A 27,022-nucleotide genomic window follows, 5' to 3' on the forward strand; every position below is an offset into this window, starting at 1 on the left:
CTGGGTGGCGCCCGTGGGGAGAGCCCCTGATCGGAGTGGGTGGTATCGGGGCGGACGTTTCGCAGATGAAACGTCAACACGTATCAGGTCGCTCTGCGGCCGAGTCTTTCAAAAGAAAAGGTACCGTTTCTAGTCCTGGTTCTCCTGCCCTTTCCCCCTTGGCCACTCCATGGGAGGAGGGACAGGCCCACCGGCTTGGGGCGAAGTACTTCCCCCGCTATTTGGTCTGTTCTCGAACCGATGGGGGGACATTCGCCACCTCCAAGCCCATGTTCTTTGTTCAGCACATTGAGGACATCTTCGGGGAAATCGAGGCTCTCAGCAAGATACGTTCAGGGTCCGTACTTATCAAGACCACCTCCGCCACACAGTCGGCGGCGCTCCAGGCGTGCGACCGCCTAGGGGACATCCCAGTATCCATTGTCCCACATCTGGCACTAAATAGGACGCAGGGGGTTATTTTTCATCGTGACCTCCTGCTACAATCTGATGAGGAGCTCAGGGCCAACCTGGAGCGCCGAGGCGTGTATTTCGTCCGGCGAGTCCAGCACGGCCCCAAAGATCGTCGCATCGACACCGGGGCCTTCATCCTCGCCTTCGAGGGGGACGTTCTCCCGGAGAAGGTAAAGGTGATGTGCTACCGGTGTGACGTGCGACCGTACGTCCCGCCTCCTAGGCGCTGTTTTAGGTGTTTGCGCTTTGGGCACATGTCGTCACGGTGTGAGGCTGAGCCCCTTTGTGGCGATTGTGGACGTCCTCTTCGTGAGGAACATACATGCACCCCACCACCTCGGTGCATTAATTGTCCTGGCGTCCACTCGCCTAGATCCTCAGACTGCCCCGCCTATCAGAAGGAGAAGAAGATACAAGAAATCAGAACTTTGGATCAGCTCTCTTATTCTGAGGCCACGAAGAAGTATGACCGCCTTCATCCCGTGCCACTGACCACTTCGTTTGCCTCAGTTGTGTCCACTCCTTCCGCGGTATCCTCACCCCTATCCTGTCCCCCCTCCGCCTCCTCTGCCCATCAGGGGGCTCTGCCCCCGCCTCCCAAATCCCTCCCTTCCAAATCCTCCTCCCTCGTGGCCCCCACCCCCTCTGCCCCAGGGGCCACCCTTCCTCCTCCTCCTCCCCCCACGCCACCTGAGAAGCGATCCTCTTCTCAGGCGTCCATCAGGGAAACGTTCCGGACCCCAGCTTCCGAGGTCCGGCGTTCAAAACTGACCCCGCGCGTGAGGACCTTCTTTGGGTCCAGCCCACCATCTCTGTGCCTCCTCGGCCTTCCAAGAAGGCCTCCAAGAAGAAGTCTCTATCCCCCTCTCCACCCCGGCGCGTTTCGTCTGACGCTTCATCCGTGAGTCGCTGCTCCCGGCCGTCCTCAGTTTCGCCGGGACGCTCTGCTGCCAGGCGCTCCGCCGGCCTTTCGTCGGCAAATGATGCGGCCCCTTCTACACAACCAGGGACAGTGGCCGCAGCTGGCGACGAGTCGATGGAACCGGATCCGCCTCCCGTCGGTTGTAGCGTTGTTCCCTCGCAACCTGGCCCTCCGCGGCCGTCGAGGTGACCAGCTCTTCCCCCGTCTCGTTCCCCCAACTTTTTGACTAGCGATGGCGTTGTTTCATTGGAACATAAGAGGTATTCGATCTAATCGGGAGGAATTACAACTGCTCCTCCGCCTGCACTGTCCGCTCGTCCTTGGTCTCCAGGAAACCAAGTTGCGCCCGACTGACCATATTGCCTTTACCCACTATACCTCGGAGCGGTATGACCTCACCCCTGTGGACGGTATCCCAGCTCATGGTGAGGTCATGTTGCTCGTTCGGGACGATGTCTATTACCATCCCATCCCATTGACCACCCCACTCCAAGCAATAGCTGTCCGCATTACTCTTTCCGCTTTTACTTTTTCAGTTTGTACCATCTACACTCCACCGTCATCTGCTGTTAGTCGGGCTGACATGATGCACCTGATCGTTCAGCTTCCCCCGCCGTTCTTATTGTTCGGCGACTTCAATGCCCATCATCCCCTTTGGGGCTCTCCTGCATCCTGTCAAAGAGGCTCACTCTTGGCGGATGTCTTCAACCATCTCAATCTTGTCTGCCTCAATACCGGCGCCCCGACTTTCCTCTCGGACTCTACTCATACCTACTCCCACTTCGACCTCTCGATCTGTTCTACCACTCTTGCCCGTCGGTTCGAGTGGTATGTCCTTTCTGACACCTATTCGAGCGACCACTTCCCCTGTGTCGTTCATCTCCTGCACCACACCCCATCCCCACGTCCTTCGAGCTGGAACATACTGAAAGCTGACTGGGGACTTTACTCCTCCCTGGCGACCTTTCCGGACCACGATTTTCCCAGTTGTGACAGTCAGGTCGAATACCTCACGGCTGTTATCATCAATGCTGCCGAACGTTCCATTCCTCGTACTACTTCTTCTTCACGTCGCGTTTTCGTCCCCTGGTGGAACGAGGCTTGTAGGGACGCTATCCGTGCTCGACGACGTGCTTTACGCACCATTCGCCGCCATCCTACATTGGCGAATTGTATTGAATACAAACGACTCCGAGCGCAATGCCGTAGAATCATCAAAGACAGCAAAAAAGCTTGTTGGGCCTCTTTCACCAGCTCCTTTAACAGTTTTACTCCCTCTTCTGTCGTTTGGGGTAGCCTGCGCCGGCTGTCGGGCATTAAGGCCCACTCCTCGGAACCTGGTCTGACCTCAGGTAACGAGGTCCTTGTTGATCCTGTGGCTGTCTCCAACGCCTTCGGCCGCTTTTTCGCGGAGGTTTCAAGCTCCGCCCATTACCACCCTGCCTTCCTTCCCAGGAAAGAGGCAGAAGAGGCTCGGCGACCTTCCTTCCACTCGCTGAATCTGGAAACTTATAATGCCCCCTTTACTATGCGGGAACTCGAACGCGCGCTTGCACTGTCCCGATCCTATGCTCCGGGGCCAGATGCCATTCACGTTCAGATGCTGGCACACCTTTCTCCGGCGGGCAAAAGCTTCCTTCTTCGTACCTACAATCGCGTCTGGACCGAAGGTCAACTCCCCAGGCGTTGGCGTGACGCCGTCGTTGTTCCTACACCCAAACCCAGGAAGGTTAGACACCTTCCTTCTAGTTACCGCCCCATTTCTCTTACAAGCTGTGTCTGTAAGGTGATGGAGCGCATGGTTAATGCTCGGTTAGTCTGGATTCTTGAATCTCGACGACTACTTACTAATGTCCAATGCGGCTTTCGTCGCCGCCGCTCCGCTGTTGACCACCTTGTGACCTTGTTGACATTCATCATGAACAACTTTTTGCGAAGGCGCCAAACGGTGGCCGTGTTCTTCGACTTGGAGAAGGCTTATGATACCTGTTGGAGAGGAGGTATCCTCCGCACTATGCACAGGTGGGGCCTACGCGGTCGCCTGCCCCTTTTTATTGATTCCTTTTTAACAGATCGAAAGTTTAGGGTACGTGTGGGTTTCGTATTGTCCGACGTCTTCCTCCAGGAGAACGGAGTGCCTCAGGGCTCCGTCTTGAGCGTAGCCCTTTTTGCCATCGCGATCAATCCAATTATGGATTGCATTCCACCTAATGTCTCAGGCTCTCTCTTTGTCGATGACTTCGCGATCTACTGCAGTGCCCAGCGAACATGCCTCCTGGAGCGGTGCCTTCAGCGTTGTCTAGACAGCCTCTACTCATGGAGCGTGGCAAGTGGCTTCCGGTTCTCTAAAGAGAAGACGGTTTGTATCAACTTTTGGCGATATAAAGCGTTCCTTCCGCCATCCTTACATCTCGGTCCCGTTGTTCTCCCATTCGTGGAAACAACTAAGTTTCTAGGGCTCACATTGGACAGGAAACTTTGTTGGTCTCCGCACGTCTCTTATTTGGCGGCCCGTTGTCCACGTTCCCTTAATGTCCTCAGAGTTCTTAGTGGTTCATCTTGGGGAGCGGATTGCACTGTCCTGCTTCGCTTGTATTGATCCATAGTCCGATCGAAGCTGGATTATGGGAGCCTCGTCTACTCGTCTGCTCGGCCATTCCTCTTACGCCGGCTCAACTCCATCCACCATTGGGGGATACGTCTTGCGACCGGAGCCTTCTACACTAGTCCTGTCGAGAGTCTTTATGCTGAAGCTGCAGAGTTACCATTGACCTACCGGCGCGACGTACTGCTGTGTCGGTATGCCTGCCGGCTGTTGTCTATGCCCGACCACCCCTCTTACCAGTCCTTCTTCGCCGATTCTCTCGACCGTCAGTACGGGTTGTATGTGTCTGCCCTGCTGCCTCCCGGAGTCCTCTTCCGTCGCCTGCTTCGACAATTGGATTTTGCCCTCCCTACCACCTTCAGAGAGGGTGAGAGCCCGACACCACCTTGGCTTCAGGCTCCGGTTCATATTTATCTCGACCTCAGCTCACTCCCGAACGAGGGTACTCCGGCTGCAATGTATTGCTCACGGTTTGTCGAACTTCGTGCTCGCCTTGCCGGTCACACCTTTATTTACACCGATGGCTCCAAAACTGACGATGGTGTCGGCTGTGCCTTTGTCGTTGGGGCCGCCACCTTTAAATACCGGCTCCTCGACCAATGTTCCAGCTTTACGGCCGAGCTTTTTGCTCTCCATCAGGCCGTTCAGTATGCCCGCCGCCACCGCCATTCATCGTACGTACTCTGCTCCGACTCACTCAGTGCTCTTCAGAGCCTTGGAGCTCCCTATCCGGTCCATCCCTTGATTCAACGGATACAGCAGTCCCTCCATTCTTTCGCTGATGGTGGTTCTGTCAGCTTTCTGTGGGTTCCCGGACATGTAGGAGTGCCTGGGAATGAGGCTGCGGATGCTGCAGCCAAGGCTGCAGTCCTCCTGCCTCGGCCAGCCTCCCATTGTGTCCCGTCATCTGACGTTCGTGGGGATGTATGTAAGAGGCTTGTGTCGTTGTGGTGGGATGCTTGGTCATCCCTCCAAGGAAACAAGCTCCGGGCAGTAAAACCGCTTCCAACTGTATGGACAACATCCTCCCGACCATCTCGACGCGAGGAGGTCCTTCTGACCAGGTTGCGGATTGGGCATTGCCGGTTTAGCCACCGCTACCTGCTCTCCGGTGACCCAGCCCCGCAGTGCCCTTATGGTCAGGCATTAACAGTGCGCCATGTTTTATTGTCGTGTCCCCGTTTTAGTCAATTTCGTGTTGTCCTGTCCCTGTCATCTACTTTACCGGATGTTTTAGCTGATGACGCTCGAGCAGCTGCTCGTATTCTGCGTTTTATAACTTTAACTGGCTTGTCCAAAGACATTTAACCTTTTTACTTATTTTATCTGCATCTTTGTCAGGTCCTTCTGGTGTCCCCCCATCCCCTTGAGTTGTAACAGATTCCATGTGCTCTAACAACAGTGACTGGGCGCTAATGACCTCAGCAGTTGAGCGCACTTAAACCCAACCAAAAAAAAATACTTTCCACAATTTTTTTCCAAGAAAGTATTGATCGTAAAACAGAATAGCAGCATCTGAAATGTTGCCGCAGAAGAATGCTGAAGCATAGATGGGTAGAGAGGATAATTAATGAAGATTCACTGAAACGAATTGGAGAGATAAGAAATTTATGGCCTATCACTAAAAGAAGAGTTAATAGGACACATCAGGTATGTAACGGAGCTGCTGGTGTGGGGGGAATGTTAAAACTGTAGAGGGAGACAAAGGGTTGCCTATAGTGAGCTGGGGCAACCGGTTGCACGTTGCCAGTTACACAGAGACGAAGAGCCTGACACGGAATATACTAGTGTGGGCGATAAACTATCTTCAGAATGAAAACGGTAAGACTTGTAGCGCTTTAGGATAAAAAAAATCCTTAACGATGCCTTCACAGAAAAGGAACTAGAGAGATAATTAGCGAAAACAGAGTATTTAGTATTATGGTTTTACGCTCTGTCCACGATGTTATATGACGTGCAGTATTTTTCAGTTACAACTAAGATAGGTAATGAAATTGCGCTGCATCGTTGAGGCAAATACGGCAGTACTGAAAAACTGTCATGTGATAACCAGAATCAATGAGTACAGATTTTTCGGATTAGGAAAAGTCGTTCCATTGATTCGTTTTACACCAAAAGCGAAAGGAAGGTGGTCCCCAGCTATCTTAGATACCTAGTTTATTACAGACTGTGCACATTAGCGTAACTGAGAAGGAAGTGGCCGAAAATTACCGTGGCATTGTGTATGCAACTATGCTGAGCATCGAAATGATTTACGGACACCACGGAAAACAAACGAGGATGGCTGCACTGGAACCGAACACTGCTCCTCACCTCAATGTGTGATTTACACAGAGTGAAATGACAGTAAAACTGTAAAAACGCTGCAGAAATAAGAGCTCGTTACAGTTACAATCTTCTGGAGAATCGTAGACTGAAAAAGTCTCTGTATTTCTTGTCGCGAAGGAAGAGAGAGAATTAAGACAAAACTGAAATGAAGACAGGATCGTGCAAGGCTCTGACTACCTTATCTGGCGTAGATTTACTTAGCGCGTCGCGTGTGAGACACGTCTTTGTGACGCAATCTTCCTGACACCTTATCTCAGATAACGCAGCCTTCGTGGGTTATGCAATACGGCGCTCGTTGCACTATTCCCGTCTAGCTTATTTAGCAAACACAGATAAATTTATCGTCGTTTCCTCCCATGTCCTAAAATTATTAGAGCCCATCTAAAATATTCAGTAAAGTAAAACAAAGTTTTTAGTTCTGACGTTTGTCACTAGACATTTTAAGACTATATCGGGCAAGGGGAAAGAAGAATTATCCAAAGACAGTGTTTCTGTAGCTTTCCGCTGGCTTCCACAGAACGAGGTGCCACAGAACGAGGTGCCACAGTACTCTAATTTAGAAGAACGGCAGTTCAAAACCACGTCTGCATATCCACATTTAGGTTTTCCGTAGTTTCACTGGATCACATGGCCTATTTCCTTCCACATAAATAGTGAAATATTGAACAGGTGAGCAAGTACGTCTGACTTTGGTATTCTCCGGTTGTGTCGGGGCGCTGGTAAATTACTGTATGTTTCTTTCTGGTTATGCCGTCTTTTGGTTCCTGGTTAGCATTGTCCCATCCACTGAGGGTTCAAGTAGCCATGCACAACTGCCTCGCATTTCATCTGTGCCTTGAAAATGAATGTGTTCACCTGTAGAGCTGTCTGCGGTTGTCGAGGAAGCGTTTCTGACAACGCTATCTACCATAACAAGAACCTGTCAACTTAATTGCTGTCTACGACCAGGTGAGAGGTTCCAACACACCCTTGGGTCTTCCATTCTCAAAGCACCTAAGGCACTGTGACCTTGAGTACACTGACCCAGCGAGACGGTGCAGTGGTGAAAATATGGGACTCGCATTCGATGACTTTAAAACCGCGTCTGGCTATTCAGGTTTATGTTTACCTGACGTGAGATACGATGAAGCGGGAATCCCTGCGTTTACTGAAACAGGCAGAGGACAACTTAATCGTTATATGGCCACTTTCTGAGTCCTGCTCCTTGCATTTCATAAAAATTCAATATTAATTGCAGAGTTCTTTACGTTTGGGCAGTTCTTAATTTTTGATTCACACAAACTAAAAATTGAATATTTTAAACGTTCGCTATAGCAAAGTTATGATACATCTACTGTCATTCTGTTCTCTTGCATTCATTACTTCATAAAAAATTCCCGTGGATTGGAAAAAATATATTTGGTGGCTGTCTCATCGCTCTCGAGTTTGAACGTTTTCTGCCGTGTTCAAATACTGACAACGTCTCCTCCGTCGTTTGCCAGCCATTCTTGAGCCATTTGGTCTGAATAGTTTCTTACTGATGTCTGGTTTCATATGACGTTCCCATTTGACGTACGAAGCGATTCACCCAAGCAGTCATTTACTATTCTGCCTGCGTAGAGCATTCCTTTCCATTCTTAGCGGCATTATTGAAAGTATTATAAAGGCAAATACCAAGGGATTACTGGCGTTCAGCATCACACAAAAGCTGATTGCTTGACGTATTTGCTGAAAAGAGCGGCGTTTACCGGTTTCAGAATAAGTAAATAACACCACGATTCCGCTGTACGAATACGGTTAGGACTTAAAAGGTACTACAGTAATCTCATCAAAATTGCTTGACAATCTCATGTGCGGGGATGCTAGTCAAGGAGCAGCCGATTCACCCATCTAAAGATAGCACGCACTAAATACAGAATTCTGCAAGCAAAATTATACCTCAGTTTAAATCATCTAAAGGCTTCATTACCTACATACTTACTTTACAGTCCTGTTAACTAACACTGATAAATAATGTTAAATAGTAATCTTCCTGGAAAACTCGGTAATAGACATCAGCGTACTACCGATTTTATTTAGTTTATGTAACTGTTCAGAACGTGGGTAACATTTAACATCGTAATTTAAGAAAAATTATATTGTATGAAATGTACCTATTTTACTAGTAGTTATTGCTAAAAAAAATAAAATAAGGAAATGGCTACCAGGATTTTTCTCAGTCAATTGAAAGGCACTCTTCGTACTGCGACGTTAGCTTCGTTACTTACATTTTAAAAGCAAAGTCCTACATCGAAAATTTATGGAAAATTGATCATCTGTTTTTCCCCAGGCCGTTTTCTCTCTTCAGTTCCCTTCTTTTCCTCTGGTAGAATAACAATTTTACTAAAATTATACACACTGATGTAGAATATCTAAATTCCCACAACCACCTTGCAGAAAGAGTCTCATTAGCAATTAACAACTTAGGCGAAAGGAGAAATTAACATGTCCGAATTTCACAGTGTGTGCGCTACCTATGAGATGTAAATTCGCTGAGTACACAACTTTAATTTTTCATTGGGAAGATAAGTGTCCAGTGGTTTTCCCTGCCACTAAGGTAAACAGAAGAAAGTGACTACTTTATTGACGTCTCGGCTGGAATTAGTTTTCCCTTAAAGGCTATTCTACATAGCATCGAAGCAATTAAGAGGCGGGCTGTTAGATTCGTTACCGGTAGGTTCGAACAACTCGCAAGTATTCAGAATACTTCGGGAACTCAAATGGGAATCACTGGATGGAAGACGAAGTTCTCTCAGGAAAGCACTGTTGACAAAATTTAGAGAACCGACATTTGAGACCAACTGCAGAACGATTCTAGTGCCGTCAACATACATGTCGCGTAAGGACCCCGAAGATGAGAATAGTGCTCTTATGGAGGCATATAGACAGGAAAGGAAATAACTAGTAGTGTTGCCACGCACCATACACTGGATTGCGGAGTATCTGTGTAGACTTAAACCATTTGAACGGTGAGCAGCAGCACATTAAGATTCCATATCCGCGGTCTAGGCGTGGCGGTGTCTATAGTCTGCACTATATACCAGTTCTGTACAACACGCACTCTGCTTTCTGTTTGTTACAGAGTATGAATGTTATTTGTAACGGACTAACCGCAGTCATTCTTGATATATTTACATCTACAACATCTTAAGTCATTTAATTTTAAGTCGTTTTGACCTTTAAAACGGTGAGGAGTTTCTCGTAACGGCTCACACACACCTGTAATATACCAGGCGTTACGAGATCGCTGGTATCTGTGTCAATGACTCAGCGTCGGCTGCAGCCTAAGCCCCTGGCAACATACTTAGCCGTCTGTGTATGACGTTATGTACGTAAAACAGCATTAAGCAAGTCGTTAAGGTTCCTGACATCATCGTCTCCCCTGTTTTCCCCCTCCTACCCCTCCCCCTAATATCTCTCTATCTCTCTCTCTCTCTCTCTCTCTCTCTCTCTCTCTCTCTCTCTCTGGCACTCGGCTGTTTAAGAGAGATTGATCCGCTGTCACAAATCTTCATCCATGAAAATGCAGATATAAAAATTGGTGTCGAATCTTGACTACGCGCACAATTGGTGACTTGCTAATGTACGGGCTAGCTGACACAGAGGCCGTTATCGGCAACCAAAGAATTACCAATTTACAACTGGTGCCAATAACTACTTCGAGGTTCGATGATTAACATCAAATTCATCCACAGAATTTCCTTCAAGTTGAACATAGTGTTGCGAAATGGGCTGAATCTCTTTGAAACACCCTGTAGCATCGACAAACCTATGCCCAGGTAATCCAGAAAACGGTTTACATGTTATCGACGTCTAATCCTTTACCAACACCAGTAGAAAAGAGTAAAAGACAAAAAAAATGGTGTAAGATTACAGCAAAGCATTTCCATTTAATGTTGTCTAATGCTGTGGGAGCACGCGCCTGGCCTTGGCTTGTTTCTTTCAACAACTTGCTAATGCCCAGAGCAATCTCTCGGATGAGCAACTAATTGGATGCTCACGACCAAGTGGCGTCACCACATGTGCACACCATTCACTGGCTTACGAATTTACACTCCCATAGCTCTTCTGTGTTTAGACCTAGCAAACATAGTGCAAGCACCTTCTGGCACACTGATATAGATTTGAGGCGTCAGAACGGGACGTGAAAGTGGGTACTGGGCGGATAGGATGCACCAACTCCCAAGTTGCGTACACGTTAATTTGTACCTAGTACACGGGGTCGTGCGTAGTGTTAACAGCACTAAACTGAAGTCATTAGAACTCACTAAAAACAGGGCTATGCTGGAACACTCTTCTACGGGGTTGACACTCAACACTGGCAATAACTACCCACACGCAATAAGGCGCATTTTAATGCGTGTATCGCCATGTGTATATCTCCGGATTTTGATGCAGCCAGTAACTTCCATAGCGTATGGGGACAGAAGACAAACTATTATGCCCTTTAAGGCCACAACAGAAGCCTTCTGAGGATCCGCTGAATCTCCAGTTTGTCTTTAAGTGACTGGATATAATCTACTGATCTGACACCTTTTTCCTCGAGTAGTTGATCGACTTTGGCTATCAGTGTGAAAAGATAAGGAAAGAAAGCTGCGTTATGGTCTGGGTCGACTGACAGTCTTACAAAAGTCTGCTAAATTGATTCTGAATTTCTAGATGGCTTTTGATACCGCTCCTCACGAGCGCATTTTAATCAAATTGCGTTCATGTCCATTATCGCCTGTTGTGCTGCTGGATGCCTGATTTCCTGTCCGAAAGGTCAGTTAGTAACTAACTGGAAGTCATCCAGTAAAACAGAAGTGCTATCTGGCGTTCCCCAAGGAAGTGTTACAGGGCCTCTACTGTTCCTAATTTGTATCAATAATTTAGGAGACAGTCTGAGCAGTCGTCTTATATTGTTCGCAGATCACGTTGTTGTTACCGTGTGGTAGTCATCAGGAGATTAAAAACAACTGCAAAAGATTGACAAGATACCTGAATGGTTTGAAAAGTGGCAACTGATTGTAAATAAGGAAAAGTAAAAGCCGTTCACACGAGTACTAAAAGGAATTCGTTAAATTTCGGCTACACATGAAAGCTGGTTTCCAGTAATAAATCAGGGTCGAGGAGCATAAATATAATGATCCTTATAAAACAAATCTTTCGTCGCACAAGATAAGAGAGTGCAACACACGCTCTTTTCTCTGAATTCTTGATGTAACTGATTTTTGAGTTCGGTCACTGTGCACAATAACGCCGTCTGGTGAGAACAAGTAGCATAGGTGTGCTCCAGGTTGTATTTATTAATGGGTAGCATTACTATGGAGAACTTGTAGAATAATGTAAAGTATCTTGGAATCTAAGTTACGACTCAGATTAACAAGTATTTATTTGTTCCAATAACTGACAAAAATCAAAACAAAAATTAAGTGAAAAAAACTGACTCAAATCAAATTACTACATGACGTTAACACTGTGGAGAAGTAACACAAACTGTGGAAGACTCCATAGACAAAGCGCAACAAGATCTGCTAATCTGGGCGGATAAAATATGCCTCAAATTATAAGTAAATTAAGCAACAGAAGTTGCGTGGCGAAGTAAGCAAGTAGCGAACTGCTCAGATTGAGTTGCACAACCACCATTAGAGACATTTCCCAAAATTACCAACCGTGCGCCCCTCGGCACTAAACTGGAGCTGGGAGAACAGTGACCCACAGAGAAGCCAGCGATTAAATGACAACGAAACATAATCTCCCTCCACAACTCCCTAATTAAAAAAAAAAAACACACTATATGGAGGGGATGATTCATTGCTGTTGCCAGTGTAACGGAAGAGAATGTTGCTTGTTTCATTAAAGAAATAGAGCGCTGCAGAAACTTCCCACTCCTGGCGAGTAAAACTCTCGTGGAAAAAACAGAGTTTGATGCTGGGTATGGAGCAATGTCCCATCAATTGTTCGGTTTCTTCGCGCCAAGCACAATGCCGGGGTAACTCAATTCGATTCTGTATAAAAAATTTTGGAGTAAAAGTTTTCCCAAATTGTTCTGTAACTTACATAAAATCCTCAAAAAAAACATCAAATCTAATGGGAATAAATTTGTCCCCCACCAGATAATGAAATACGAATCAGTACCAGTGGTTGCCAATACTTCATTACTTAATGATTTCCTATATTAAACTGCATGCACTGCTAACTTAGAGGCCTCTATGGACACATCAGCACAAGATCTGGCAGAGAACACGAGAAAATTCTGGTCCTACGTAAAATAAGTCCCTCGTTGACCAGTCTGGTGTGGCAGTTGAAAATAGCAAAACGAAAGCCGAAGTTTTAAGTTCTAAGTTACGCGTTCAAGAAATCGGTTACGCTGAAGAATCGGACAAACATACCGTCGTTTGACCATCTAACAGGCTCCCGTATGGGCGACATAGAAATAAGTGTCCCTGCCGTAGAGAAACAACTGAAAGATTTGAAAGCAAGTAAGTAACAAAGACAGGATGGAATCCCAATCCGGTTTTACAAAGAGTACTCTACGGCACTGGTAATGAGGAGTGCGAATGTGTTTTGAAGTCCTTCCAGATTGGCCAGTTCATGAAAGTAGATAGAGAGATGGAATAATTCTGACGCATTTTGTAGTGTCAACACTAACAAGCTTCCTAACTGTTCAGTAAACTGATATGCGACTAAGGGAGGGAGACCAGAGTCTTGGAAGGTAACTTCTTACTGGTAAGCATTTACAAGAGCTATTATCCAGCCAATAACAAATTATGTGATGCCGAAAAATTTCCTTGTCAGAAATCCTCTACAGAAAGTTACTTGATGTATAGGCTTCTTACCAGGTTGACACCTGGATGGGCAAACTTCACTTCTAGACTGCATCTCCAGGCTCCGATCCGGCTGAGTTGAACTTAAGCGCACACAGAGTGTGGTCGTTGGTACAGAACCAGTGACTGATTTTGCGGTCACTTCAGCTGCAACTTATAGATTATAAATATTGTGGGATCCAGCCACAGCAGTGAAGCAAACCGAAGGGAAAGACGAGTCGTTTGTAACGACGTTCGGTGATTTCAGTCTTCATTCTAAAGATTCGTTTGTCTTTAGAGGTTCAACTCTGGCAATAAATGCGCACTCGTATCCTTCTGTAGTATTTCCCATTTATCTACAATAAATTTCGGCAATCATGGTGCTACTACTGCAAATGTAAATGTTTTGTCCAGATTCGCATTCACTTGAATCACATTCAAGAGCCCTTGCCCAGTATCGCCAAGATGTTAGCTTATTGTTTTCAGTGATTGTTAATCCACATATTTGTTGAGCTTAACTACTTACGTGTGTGATAAACTGAGTTTGTCGTCCTTGTCTCATCTCATAATTAGATGAATTCCTTTATCATTGTTTTGATGGAAGATGAGTCACTTACGTCAGATGGGCCAATTTAATAAATCTAATTGAAGATTCCAGCCAATGTACTCCACCCACAAGGCACACAATAGGGCATAAGCTTACAAAACCTGTGGACCTTCCCATGCTGGTCGGGTGGTATCTCGTCCTTTTGACGTCCAAACAAAATAGGCAGAAATATCATGCTCGGTTATTATTCTCTGGGGATGGAGTGGTGGCATGGGGCCTTCTTCCCAGGGCTATGTCAGTCGCCAATTCCAGTGACAAGTATGAACCAGATTACAGCCGCACTTTCACGAGAACTTGGAAGGTGTATTGTTGTTGTAAGCAATGTCAGAATAAAATATGGTGGGGGATATTGGTTTATTTCAAAGATATGATTTTGTTTCCAGAATAACAGGTTGAAATAGATAACGATGATGAAATGATTGTTTTGAAACTTACATGTGTTGTAGTAGTTATTTCTTTTCCTGCCAAGATCCGATATAAATAGTAAAATAGTGAACTATCTACTCCTCTTATTCCGCCAATGTTAGTTGAAAGTATACCCAATGACTCAAAAAATTACTCTTTTTATCTACTGAATGAGCCCTCATTTATTGTGTGCACAAGTTTATGGATAACGTTAAATGACATCAAATCTGGCTGCTGCCATGACCACAAACCTCACTTTAAATTGAGAAAACATTGCCCCTATCCATTCTTTTAAAATTCTTATGGTTCAAAAAATGGGTCAAATGGCTCTGAGCAATATGGGACTTGACATCTGAGGTCATCATTCCCCTAGAACTTAGAACTACTTAAACCTAAGTAACCTAAGGAGATCACACATATCCATGCCCGAGGCAGTATTCGAACCCGCGACCTTAGCGGTCGCGCAGTTCCGGACTGAAGCGCCTAGAACCGCTCGGCCACTCCGGCCGGTATTCTTATGGTTGTTTGGCCCAGTGTACAACTACCCAAAAGACACTATCACGTGAACAAACTATCTCGACTCTGAAGTCTACAGAATATTATCCAGAAATACATCACTAAGCTCATTCACTATTAGCGAAATTTTACTTAAGTTACATCTCTACAAAGTATTACAAAAATTAACAGGATTCCCTCATGCTGGTTAACTCTAATGATTATAGTATATGAATCCAGAATAGATGGCTGAATTTATCCAAACATCTGTTTCACACAATCTTAATTAAAAAGAGCAAGGAGATTCAAATGTAATTGCTAAAAATATCGACAAAATGGACTTCATTTGCATGTGTCTATATACGCAGTTCGTTTATTCCAACTGCTCATTCTCAGAACGGTCCGAGTCTACGGACGATGGATCACGCAATCAGGTGAACCAGGACCTGGTAGCGAAGTAATCATACCCATCTCTACCATTCGCCACTTTCTCAGACCGGACTCCAACGTTCCTTCAATCGAACTGTAACAGCTATTATCGTCATTTGACCGAACTCAGTTATTGAATGGCTACTTACTCGGTAATTGGTATAGCGATTCAGGAAACATGGTTTACGGCAACAAACCTCCCTGCTCTGAAAAACTACCAACCCTACTGAACCAATTGCGTTAATGTAGAGCGAGCGTCTGGTGGGTTCTGTAATCTCATACGCTCTGATATTTTCAGTGGGCAGGTGTCCCTTACCACTGCACTACAGGTCGTGGCCATTAGTGTCTGTCAGTTCAGATGACTCCCCCCAGGGGGTCCACAACTCTTTTGTGGATACGTGCGTAGCGAGCATGGGACCCCGAGCTAATGTGGCCCTCCTTCCTTTCCAGGCTGCATACCCTCCCTTTCCGCATCCTTCCCCGTACCCCATCTTCGCCCCCCCCCTTACCGCTGGCTCTTTCCTTCCCTTTCTCCCTCTCTGGGAGTATGGTTTGTGTCTACGTCCAGAGACGGACGCTCGAAACTGTTACAAATTCCTTGCTTTCTACACTTGCAAGTCTTCGTCCTTCCTCTGTCCTTCTCTTTTCCTTACCTCTTCTCTTTGCCCTTTTCTCCACTGTGGCGTTTGAGACCCCTCTTCTTTCCTTTCCTTTTCTCTTTTTTCCTCCCTGTGCGTGTCTGAAGACCGACCCACACACTTCCATGCGTAGCCGGTGACGGGGTAACGCGTAATTCCCCGCCCCGGGTAGACAGGTAGGACACGTACGTACCCCCTGGTAACGGAAAGGCCCAGGGAGGGGTGATTACCCGAGCTGATACCTTCCGAAAGTGCCGATTGGTCCCTCCGTCCGTTTGTCGGGAGGTGTGACCTGAGGTGTGAACAATCACCTAAGGCGGGAGTGCCCTCAGAGAGGGCCCACACAAGGGAGGAGCGCGCCATCGGAGACGCTGGTAATCATGGGGGATTCTTCCGCAATGGATTCCTCACCTTCCACTATGTCTGCTCACAAGCGTAAGTTCACTGAGTCTCAGCCACAGACAGTTCTTCCATCGTTGCCACAGTTCCTTGTTGTTTCTCGGTCTGACGAAGGTCACGACTTCTCCACGGTCAACCCTTTCATTATTCAGAAAGGTGTCGACGCAATTGCAGGTCCTGTAAAGTCTTGTTCCAGATTACGGAATGGCACCCTGTTGTTAGAAACAGTCAGTGTCCTCCAGGCACAAAAATTGCTGCGTACCTCACTACTACACACCTTCCCTGTCCAGGTGGAACCGCACCGTACTTTAAATTCCTCGCGTGGAGTCGTTTATACACGCTCCCTCGATGGATTGTCTGACGAAGAAAGTCAGCACTACCTGTCTGACCAGGGCGTAACGGCTGTTCATAGGGTTATGAAAAGGGTTGACACGAACAACATTCCAACCCGCACTGTCTTCTTGACATTTGACAAAGTTCAACTCCCATCGAAAATCAAAGCAGGCTATGAGATAATTTCCGTTCGCCCTTACGTCCCAAACCCTACGCGTTCCTATCGGTGTCAGCGGTTCAATCACAACAGCCAGTCCTGTTCCAATCCGGCCAAATGTGTTACGTGTGGCAAGGATGCCCATGAGGGTGCTTGTCCACCTCCATCCCCTCGCTGCATCAACTGTATGGGTGACCACGCTGCTTCCTCTCGAGATTGCCCCGTTTTTAAGGACGAAAAGCTCATCCAGGAAATCAGAGTGAAGGAAAAGGTGTCGACCTTTGCTGCTCGAAAATTACTCGCCAGTCGACAGCCCACCGTGCCTCAGACAGGAAAATACAGCACTGTCCTCGCTTCTCCTCGGCCAACAAAGGAGGCGGCCACGCAGACTTGCGACCTCACCTTTAGTGCCATAGTCGCCAGATCGGCCAGCGCAAAGATTGCCCGTTCAACCTCACCACTTTCGCCTGCCCACTCTATGGCTCACCCTTCGTCGGGTTCTGCTAAAGCTCGAGCCCAAAAGTCAGACACCAAGACTTCGAAAAAAGAGCATACTCGTGAGGATTTTTTACGTACCCCAACTTCACACCCATCGGTTCCTCCTTCATCTAAACATCATATTTCCAAGAAGGCTACTAAGAAACCCAGTTCATCTCCTTCTCCGCCAAGGCGTGTCCCATCTACAGCACCACCTGGCGGAAAACGCCCTCGGCCGTCTTCTGTGTCGCCGAGGCGCACTGCTGGCGGCCGATCAACTGGCCGATCGCTGGTGGCAGGAGCTGCTCCTGAACAACCTATGGATCAGGATCTTCTGCTTTCGGCTGAATGCCATTCCATGCTGTCGGTCGCAAGCTCTGAGCAGTCGTTGAGTTGACTGCAACCTTGGTCACATTCCTCCATTTTCTGTTCACCCTATGTCCATTATCCACTGGAATATCCGCGGCATTCGAGCCAGTCGGGATGAATTGTCGGTCCTCATACGATCCTACTCGCCAGTCATCTTCTGTCTTCAGGAAACAAAGCTGCATCCTCATGACCGCTTTGTTCTCCCTCATTTTCAGTCTGTCCGATATGATCTCCCCTCTGTTGAAGGCACTCCAGCCCATGGAGGACTCGTGATTCTTCTCCATGAAACTCTCCATTATCACCCAATCCACTTACACACTTCCTTCAAAGCTGTCGCCGTCCGTCTTTCCCTTTCTGGATGTCCCTTTTCTCTTTGTACCGTATACATTCCATCGTCCACACCAATGGCACGAGCTGATCTCCTTCATCTTCTTGGTCAGCTTCCACCCCCCTATTTGCTGGTTGGGGACTTCAATGCCCACCACCCGCTTTGGGGATCTCCACATCCTTGTCCACGTGGCTCACTCTTGCTAGATGTCCTCCACCAAGCGGATCTAGTTTGCCTCAACATTGGGATCCCTCCATTTTTGTCTGCCTCCACGACAAATTTATCTCATTTGGACCTTGCGGTCGGTACTGTTCCACTAGCTCGGCGCTTCGAATGGTTCGCCCTTGATACACACTCGAGTGACCACTTTCCATGTGTCCTTAGACTGCAGCCTCAACTGCCATATATGCGCCCGCGACGCTGGAAGTTTGGCGAAGCCGATTGGACACTTCTTTCGTATCTAGCGACATTCGATGACCGTCACTTTCCCAGAGTCGACGATGAGGTCAAACACATTACCGACGTTATTCTTACAGCTGCGGAACGTTCAATACCACGCACCTCCGAAATGCCCCGCCGCCCCCAGTTCCTTGGTGGAACGAGGCATGCCGAGACTCAATACGTGAGCGGCGCCGTGCTCTCCGCGTTTTCCGCCACCATCCTACTTTGGCCAACTGTATCCGCTGTAAGCAGTTCCGTGCGCGATGCCGTCGTGTCATCCGCGATAGCAAGAAGGCAAGCTGGAAATTCTTCATTAGCTCATTAAACACCTTCACTCCCTCCTCGGAAGTTTGGAGTCGGCTTCGACGGTTCTCAGGCGCGCCTAGTTTCTCCCCGGTCTCTGGGCTCACTGTCGCGCCTGATACCTTAGTGGACCCCATCGCAATTTCTAACTCATTGGGTCAGCACTTTGCTGAGATTTCGAGCTCTTCAAATTACCCGCAAGCGTTTCTCCCGAAGAAACGTGCAGCGGAAGTGCGACCTCTTGCTTTCTCCTCTCAAAATCGCGAAAGCTACAATACTGTTTTCACCATGGGGGAACATCAACATGCACTCTCTTCTTCTGGCTCCTCCGCCCCAGGACCGGATGGTAACCACGTCCAAATGTTGCTGCATTTGTCAACCCATAGTCTGCGTTACCTCATTCACCTTTATAATCGAATTTGCACCGACAGTACTTTTCCCAGACGATGGCGGGAAGCTATCGTCGTTCCTGTTCCAAAACCTGGAAAGGACAAACATCTCCCCTCTAGCTATCGCCCCATTTCTCTCACGAGTAGTGTCTCTAAGGTTTTGGAGCGTATGCTGAATTGCCGTTTAGCTTGGTGGCTGGAGTCCCGCAGTCTTTTTAACACCTGCCCAATGCGGATTCCGAAAGCATCGTACTGCAGTTGACCATCTTGTTGCTCTCTCCACTTCTATCATGAACAATTTTCTCCGGGGACGCCAAACAGTAGCAATATTTTTTGATATTGAGCGAGCATACGATACCTGCTGGAGGACAGGCATCCTCCGCACACTGTTCTCTTGGGGCTTTCGAGGTCGGCTGCCCCTTTTTCTTCGCGTATTTATGGCAGAGCGCACATTTAGGGTGCGGGTGAACACTACTCTCTCCCGTACTTTCTCCCAAGAAAACGGGGTACCCCAGGGCTCCGTGCTGAGTGTTGTACTGTTTGCCATTGCCATAAATCCAATTATGGATTGTCTCCTTCCTGATGTCTCGGGCTCCCTATTTGTGGACGACTTTGCGATCTACTACAGCTTTCAACGGACCAGCCTTCTTGAACGACGTCTTCAAGGATGTCTCGATCGCCTCCACTCTTGGAGCATCGAAACCGGCTTCCGTTTTTCTCCCAGTAAGACCGTTTGTGTTAATTTTTGGCGTCATACGGAGTTTCTTCCACCTTCCTTACATCTAGGACCCGTCAACCTTCCGTTTTCCGACGTCGCTAAGTCCTTGGGTCTTATGTTTGACAGAAAACTGTGCTGGTCCTCCCACGTTTCCAATCTTTCGGCTCGCTTCTGCGTTACCTTAACACCCTCCGTGTCCTGAATGGTACCTCTTGGGGAGCGGACCGAGTGGTCCTTCTCCGCCTCTATCGCGTCTTAGTGCGCTCGAAATTGGAAGCATAGTCTACTCCTCTGCTCAGCCGTCTATTCTTCGGCGTCTCGACTCTATCCACCACCGTGGATTACGTTTAGTGTCTGGAGCTTTATACACCAGCCCTGTGGAAAGCCTTTATGCTGAGACTGCTGAACCTCCGCTGTCTAATCTGCGAGCAGTCCTTCTGAGCCGTTATGCTAGCCATCTGTCTTCCATGCCTGCTAATCCAGCCCATGACATTTTTTGCGACGCCTCCTTTGATGTAGGGTATTCAGGCCACCCCTCCTCCCTACCACCACTGGGAGTCCGCTTCCGTCAACTGCTCCATTCTCTCTTCATCCGCTTTCCTAAAACCTTCTTGACAACTTGGGGTACAGCACCGCCTTGGTTCCGTCCCCGGACCTACCTGCTCCATCACCTTTGTCAGTTTCCCAAGGATGCTACCCCTTCACTTGTTTATCGTCGAGCATTTTCTGCTCTATGTGCACAAATCAAGGAAGCCACATTTATTTACTCTGATGGCTCAACAACATCGTTTGGTGTAGGGAGTGCCTATATTGTTGGCAACACCCCAAATCTATTTCGGCTTTCCGACCAGTGTTCGGTTTATACTGCGGAGCTTTACGCTGTTCTCCAGGCTGTCCACTACATCCGTCGCCATCAGCGGACACAGTATGTTATCTGTTCAGAATCTCTTAGCTCTCTCCTCAGTCTCCAAGCTCTCTACCCTGTCCACCCTCTGGTCCACCGGATTCAGGACTGCCTACGCTTGCTCCACTTGGGGGGCGTCTCGGTGGCGTTCCTCTGGATCCCAGGACACGTTTGCATCTGTGGAAATGAGGTGGCCGATATAGCGGCCAAGGCTGCAGTTTCTCTTCTTCGGCCAGCTATTCGCACGATTCCCTTCGCCGATCTACGGAGTGTTTTATGTCGTCGTGTTGTTCTTTTATGGAATGCACATTGGCCGACACTTTCCCATAATAAATTGCGCGACGTGAAAGCTCTTCCCTGTGCTTGGACCTCTTCCTCCCGACCGCGTCGTCGGGAGGAGGTAATTCTAACTAGACTCCGGATAGGGCACTGTCCTTTTAGCCATCGACATCTTTTAAGCGGCGATCCTCCCCCACTCTGTCCCCACTGCTCTCAGCTGTGGACGGTAAGACACCTTTTAATTGAGTGCCCCTATTTTAATCCGTTACGCTCCTGTCTACAGCTATCGCCTGATCTATCGTCGATTTTAGCAGATGACACGCGCTCAGCCGACCACGTTCTCCAGTTTATTAGTGACAGTGAAATGACTTCAGTCATTTGAAGCTTTTTTTGGGGACAACCAACCCCTTTCTGTAGTGGATTTTTAAGCATTCCTTCTGCTTTTAGTTTCTCAAATTTTATGACTTTGTTCCCATTGCTGCTGGTTTTAAATTTCGGTTTTTTCCTGTTTCCTAAGTCACGGGCTGGGCGCTAATGACCATAGAAGTTTTGCGCCCTAAAACCACAAACAAAAAAAACTGGCAGTTAATCCTCACGACAAACAAATGCACCGTATTTTGTATAGAGACACGAAAATGACCCTTGTTATATGGTCACACCATCGCAGAACAATCGCAAGCAGCGATCAAGTTCGTAAAGTATCTTAGAGTATGCTTATGGAGTGGTTTAAAGTGGAACGACCACATAAAACTAATCGCAGAAAAGGCAGATCCCTGAATGTGACTGATAGTTGGTGTAGTCTGCCCACGAAAGGCAGCTCACAAAACCCTCGGTCAGCCAATGCTTGAATATTGGACTTCAGACTGTGCCTTTTCAGACTGATTTAACTAATACAGGATCCAAAGAAGAGCAGCATATTTCGTGAGAGATTCGTTTAATAAGAGCAAATGCTTGACGGAGACGCTCATAAACTCCAGTGACAGGTGCTACAAGGGAGGCATTGTACACTACGGCATCGTTCACTGTTAAAATTTAGAGGGAGAAACCGTAGAAGGATTAGTCAACTTACTGGATGCTCCTGCGTTTCTCTCATGAAAGAACCTTCAAGGTAAAATCAGAAAGATCGCAAACGCGAAGGCTTACCAACAATTCTACTTCCAAGCTGGCTATGTGCAGATGTAGATCTCGTGTGTGTGTGTGTGTGTGTGTGTGTGTGTGTGTGTGTGTGTGTGTGTGTGTGTGTCGCAGAGCGCTACAATGAGTGTACTGTGTGCTGTCGTTGCAGACCAGCGCGTCAAGGACTGGCCGTTGATGTCGGGTCCGCTGCCTACGCTGCTGATATGCGTGAGCTACGCCTACATCGCCAAGGTGGTGGGGCCGAGACTCATGCGCGACCGCAAAGCGATGCAGCTCAAAGTCCCACTCGTGCTGTACAACCTGGCGCAGGTCTTCTTCAGCATGTGGCTCTTCTACGAGGTGAGTATCAGCGCCGATTTCCAGGTACCTAAATGCTAGTCTGACAGAAACGAAAATGACTCAACTCCGAAGACTGTATCCGGCGTTAAATCAGGTGAGAACGACAAACAGCAGCAGTCTTTTGGATGGGGGATGGGTGGGGGGCGGGCAGGATGAGGAGGAGAATGTGGATGTGAATGATGAAGGGGACGTCCCAGAGTCACTACCGCAACACGTGAGAGAGGGTGCCACGTTAAGACAGTCGCGTGCTAAAATGAATTACCTACAGTGTCACAGATTTTACCTTTCTGTAATTAGCGTGGTTTCTGTACCACAGTGATAGGGTAGCCACATCGTAAGTGCAGTCACATCTCCGGAGAGGCCACATTAACATATGGTTCCTGAAAAGGAGGAACAGCATTTTTCAGTAGTTTTAAGAGTAACAGTCTGGGTAATTGACTGATCTGGTCTTGTAACGTTAACGAAAATGGCCTCGTTATGTTGATACTGCGTATGACTGAAATCAGTGGGAACTAAACAACTAAACCCGTTACATTTCTCGAGGATATGCAGCTCTACTGCATGGTTCAATTATGGCATCTTGGGATAAAATATTCCGGAAGTAAACTAGTCCCCCCATTCGGATCTAATGACGAGGACTAGTCTGGAAGAAGTCATCAGGGAAAGCAAATCTGGAATTAAACAGGTTGAAGCGAGGAATGCTAGACACCTTTTATGGCGTAGGTTGGTTAGAGAACTCTAGTAAATGGATGGCATAAAATAAGTAGTGGGAATTATTGAAGTGCGATGGCAGGAAGGATTATTATTTGTGGTTGCATGGATACTTGATTGCCAATACAAAATCAAATAGGGTTCGTGAGGAGAGGTTTAATAATGAATAATAAAATACGAATGAAGGGGAACTACAGTGGAAAACCGCGATCATCGTCGCGAAAGCCCCCAGGGGATCCACAACTCTTTTTTGGATACGTGCGTAGCGAGCACGGGGCCCCGAGCTAATGTGGCCTTCCTCCCTTTCCGGGCTGCATACCTTCCCTTTCCGCATCCTTCCCCATCCCCCATCTTCGCCCCTCCCCCCTCACCTCTGGCTCTTTCCTTCCCTTTCTCCCCCTCTGGGAGTATGGTTTGTGCCTACGTCCGGAGACGGACGCTCGTAAATGTAACGCATTCTTCGCCTTCTCTGCTTGTATGTCTTCATCCTTCTGTCCTCTTTTCCTTACATCTTCTCTTTACCCTTTTCTCCGCTGTGGCGTTTGAGACCTCTCTTCTTTCCTTTCCCTTTCTTTCCTTTCCCTTTCTTTCCTTTCCCTTTCTTTCCTTTCCCTTTCTTTCCTTTCCCTTTCTTTCCTTTCCCTTTCTTTCCTTTCCCTTTCTTTCCTTTCCCTTTCTTTCCTTTCCCTTTCTTTCCTTTCCCTTTCTTTCCTTTCCCTTTCTTTCCTTTCCCTTTCTTTCCTTTCCCTTTCTTTCCTTTCCCTTTCTTTCCTTTCCCTTTCTTTCCTTTCCCTTTCTTTCCTTTCCCTTTCTTTCCTTTCCCTTTCTTTCCTTTCCCTTTCTTTCCTTTCCCTTTCTTTCCTTTCCCTTTCTTTCCTTTCCCTTTCTTTCCTTTCCCTTTCTTTCCTTTCCCTTTCTTTCCTTTCCCTTTCTTTCCTTTCCCTTTCTTTCCTTTCCCTTTCTTTCCTTTCCCTTTCTTTCCTTTCCCTTTCTTTCCTTTCCCTTTCTTTCCTTTCCCTTTCTTTCCTTTCCCTTTCTTTCCTTTCCCTTTCTTTCCTTTCCCTTTCTTTCCTTTCCCTTTCTTTCCTTTCCCTTTCTTTCCTTTCCCTTTCTTTCCTTTCCCTTTCTTTCCTTTCCCTTTCTTTCCTTTCCCTTTCTTTCCTTTCCCTTTCTTTCCTTTCCCTTTCTTTCCTTTCCCTTTCTTTCCTTTCCCTTTCTTTCCTTTCCCTTTCTTTCCTTTCCCTTTCTTTCCTTTCCCTTTCTTTCCTTTCCCTTTCTTTCCTTTCCCTTTCTTTCCTTTCCCTTTCTTTCCTTTCCCTTTCTTTCCTTTCCCTTTCTTTCCTTTCCCTTTCTTTCCTTTCCCTTTCTTTCCTTTCCCTTTCTTTCCTTTCCCTTTCTTTCCTTTCCCTTTCTTTCCTTTCCCTTTCTTTCCTTTCCCTTTCTTTCCTTTCCCTTTCTTTCCTTTCCCTTTCTTTCCTTTCCCTTTCTTTCCTTTCCCTTTCTTTCCTTTCCCTTTCTTTCCTTTCCCTTTCTTTCCTTTCCCTTTCTTTCCTTTCCCTTTCTTTCCTTTCCCTTTCTTTCCTTTCCCTTTCTTTCCTTTCCCTTTCTTTCCTTTCCCTTTCTTTCCTTTCCCTTTCTTTCCTTTCCCTTTCTTTCCTTTCCCTTTCTTTCCTTTCCCTTTCTTTCCTTTCCCTTTCTTTCCTTTCCCTTTCTCTTTCTTCCTCCCTGTGCGTGTCTGAAGGCCGACCCACGCACTTCCATGCGTAGCCGGTGACGGGGTAACGCGTAATTCCCCGCCCCGGGTAGACAGGCAGGACAAATACGTACCCCCTGGTAACGGCCAGGCCCAGGGAGGGGTGATTACCCGAGCTGATACCTTCCGAAAGTGCCGATTGGTCCCTCTGTCCGTTTGTTGGGAGGTGTGACCTGAGGTGTGAACAATCACCTAAGGCGGGAGTGCCCTCAGAGAGGGCCCCTCACAAGGGAGGAGCCCGCCATCGGAGACGCTGGTAATCATGGGGATTCTTCCGCAATGGTTTCCTCGTCTTCCCCTATGTCTGCTCACTAGCGTAAGTTTACTGAGTCTCAGCCACAGACAGTTCTTCCATCGTTGCCACAGTTCCTTGTTGTTTCTCGGTCTGACGAAGGTCACGACTTCTCCACGGTCAACCCTTTAATTATTCAGAAAGGTGTCGACGCAATTGCAGGTCCTGTAAAGTCTTGTTCCAGATTACGGAATGGCACCTTGTTGCTAGAAACAGTCAGTGCCCTCCAGGCACAAAAATTGCTGCGTACCTCACTACTACACACCTTCCCTGTCCGGGTGGAACCGCACCGTACTTTAAATTCCTCGCGTGGAGTCGTTAATACACGCTCCCTCGATGGCTTGTCTGACGAAGAAATTCAGCACTATCTGTCTGACCAGGGCGTAACGGCTGTTCATAGGGTTATGAAGAGGGTTGACACAAACATCATTCCAACCCGCACTGTCTTCTTGACATTTGACAAAGTTCAACTCCCATCAAAAATCAAAGCAGGCTATGAGATAATTTCCGTTCGCCTTACGTCCCAAACCCTACGCGTTGCTATCGGTGTCAGCGGTTCAATCACACCAGCCAGTCCTGTTCCAATCCGGCCAAATGTGTTACATGTGGCAAGGATGCCCATGAGGGTGCTTGTCCACCTCCATCCCCTCGCTGCATCAACTGTACGGGTGACCACGCTGCTTCCTCTCGAGATTGTCCCGTTTTTAAGGACGAAAAGCTCATCCAGGAAATCAGAGTAAAGGAAAAGGTGTCGACCTTTGCTGCTCGAAAATTATTCGCCAGTCGACAGCCCACCGTGCCTCAGACAGGAAAATACAGCACTGTCCTTGCTTCTCCTCGGCCAACAAAGGAGGCGGCCACGCAGACTTGCGACCTCACCTTTAGTGCCACGGTCGTCAGATCGGCCAGCTCAAAGATCGCCCGTTCAACCTCCCCGCTTTCGCCTGCTCACCCTATGGCTCACCCTTCGTCGGGTTCTGCTAAATCTCGAGCCCACAAGTCAGACACGAAGTCTTCGAAAACAGAGCATACACATGAAGAGTTTTACGTACCGCAACTTCACAACCATCGGTTCCTCTTTCTTCTAAACATCATATTTCCAAGAAGGCTACGAAGAAACCCAGTTCATCTCCTTCTCCGCCAAGGCGTGTCCCATCTACAGCACCATCTGGCGGAAATCGTCCTCGGCCATCTTCTGTGTCGCCGAGGCGCACTGCTGGTGGCCGGTCAACCGGCCGATCGCTGGTGGCAGGAGCTGCTCCTGAACAACCTATGGATCAGGATCTTCTGCCTTCGGCTGAATGCCATTCCATGCTGTCGGTCGCAAGCTCTGAGCAGTCGTTGAGTTGACAGCAACCTTGGTCACATTCCTCCATTTTCTGTTCACCCTATGTCCATTATCCACTGGAATATCCGCGGCATTCGAGCCAATCGGGATGAATTGTCGATCCTCTTACGATCCTACTCGCCGGTCATCTTCTGTCTTCAGGAAACAAAGCTGCGTCCCCATGACCGCTTTGTTCTCCCCCATTCTCAGTCCGTCTGGTTTGATCTCCCCTCTGTTGAAGGCACTCCAGCCTATGGAGGACTCATGATTCTTCTCCATAATACTCTCCATTATCACCCAATCCCCTTAAGCACTTAGTTCCAAGCTGTCGCTGTCCGTCTTTCCCTTTCTGGATATACCTTTTCTCCTTGTACTGTATACATTCCATCGTCCACACCAATGGCACGAGCTGATCTCCTTCATCTTCTTGGTCAGCTTCCACCCCCCTATTTGCTGGTTGGGGACTTCAATGCCCACCACCCGCTTTGGGGATCTCCTCATCCTTGTCCACGTGGCTCCCTATTGCTAGACGTCTTCCACCAAGCGGATCTATTTTGCCTCAACACTGGGGTACCCACATTTTTGTCTGCCTCCACGACAAATTTATCTCATTTGGACCTTGCGGTCGGTACTGTTCCGCTAGCTCGGCGCTTCGAATGGTTCGCCCTTGATGATACACAC

The 27,022-nt window shown here is 47.7% G+C and overlaps 1 protein-coding gene across 1 annotated transcript in view; it reads left to right on the plus strand.

The window, feature by feature from the left end:
- The window catches only part of LOC124721323 (elongation of very long chain fatty acids protein-like), a 225,713-nt gene that overhangs the window by 104,477 nt on the left and 94,214 nt on the right, over nt 1–27,022 (plus strand). Inside the window, exon 3 of the mRNA XM_047246235.1 lies at nt 22,068–22,258. Within this exon, the coding sequence (XP_047102191.1) occupies nt 22,068–22,258 (191 nt within the window). The remainder of the gene's footprint in view (nt 1–22,067; nt 22,259–27,022) is intronic.

Source organism: Schistocerca piceifrons, chromosome X, assembly GCF_021461385.2.
Source record: "Schistocerca piceifrons isolate TAMUIC-IGC-003096 chromosome X, iqSchPice1.1, whole genome shotgun sequence".
Lineage (NCBI taxonomy): Eukaryota > Metazoa > Arthropoda > Insecta > Orthoptera > Acrididae > Schistocerca > Schistocerca piceifrons.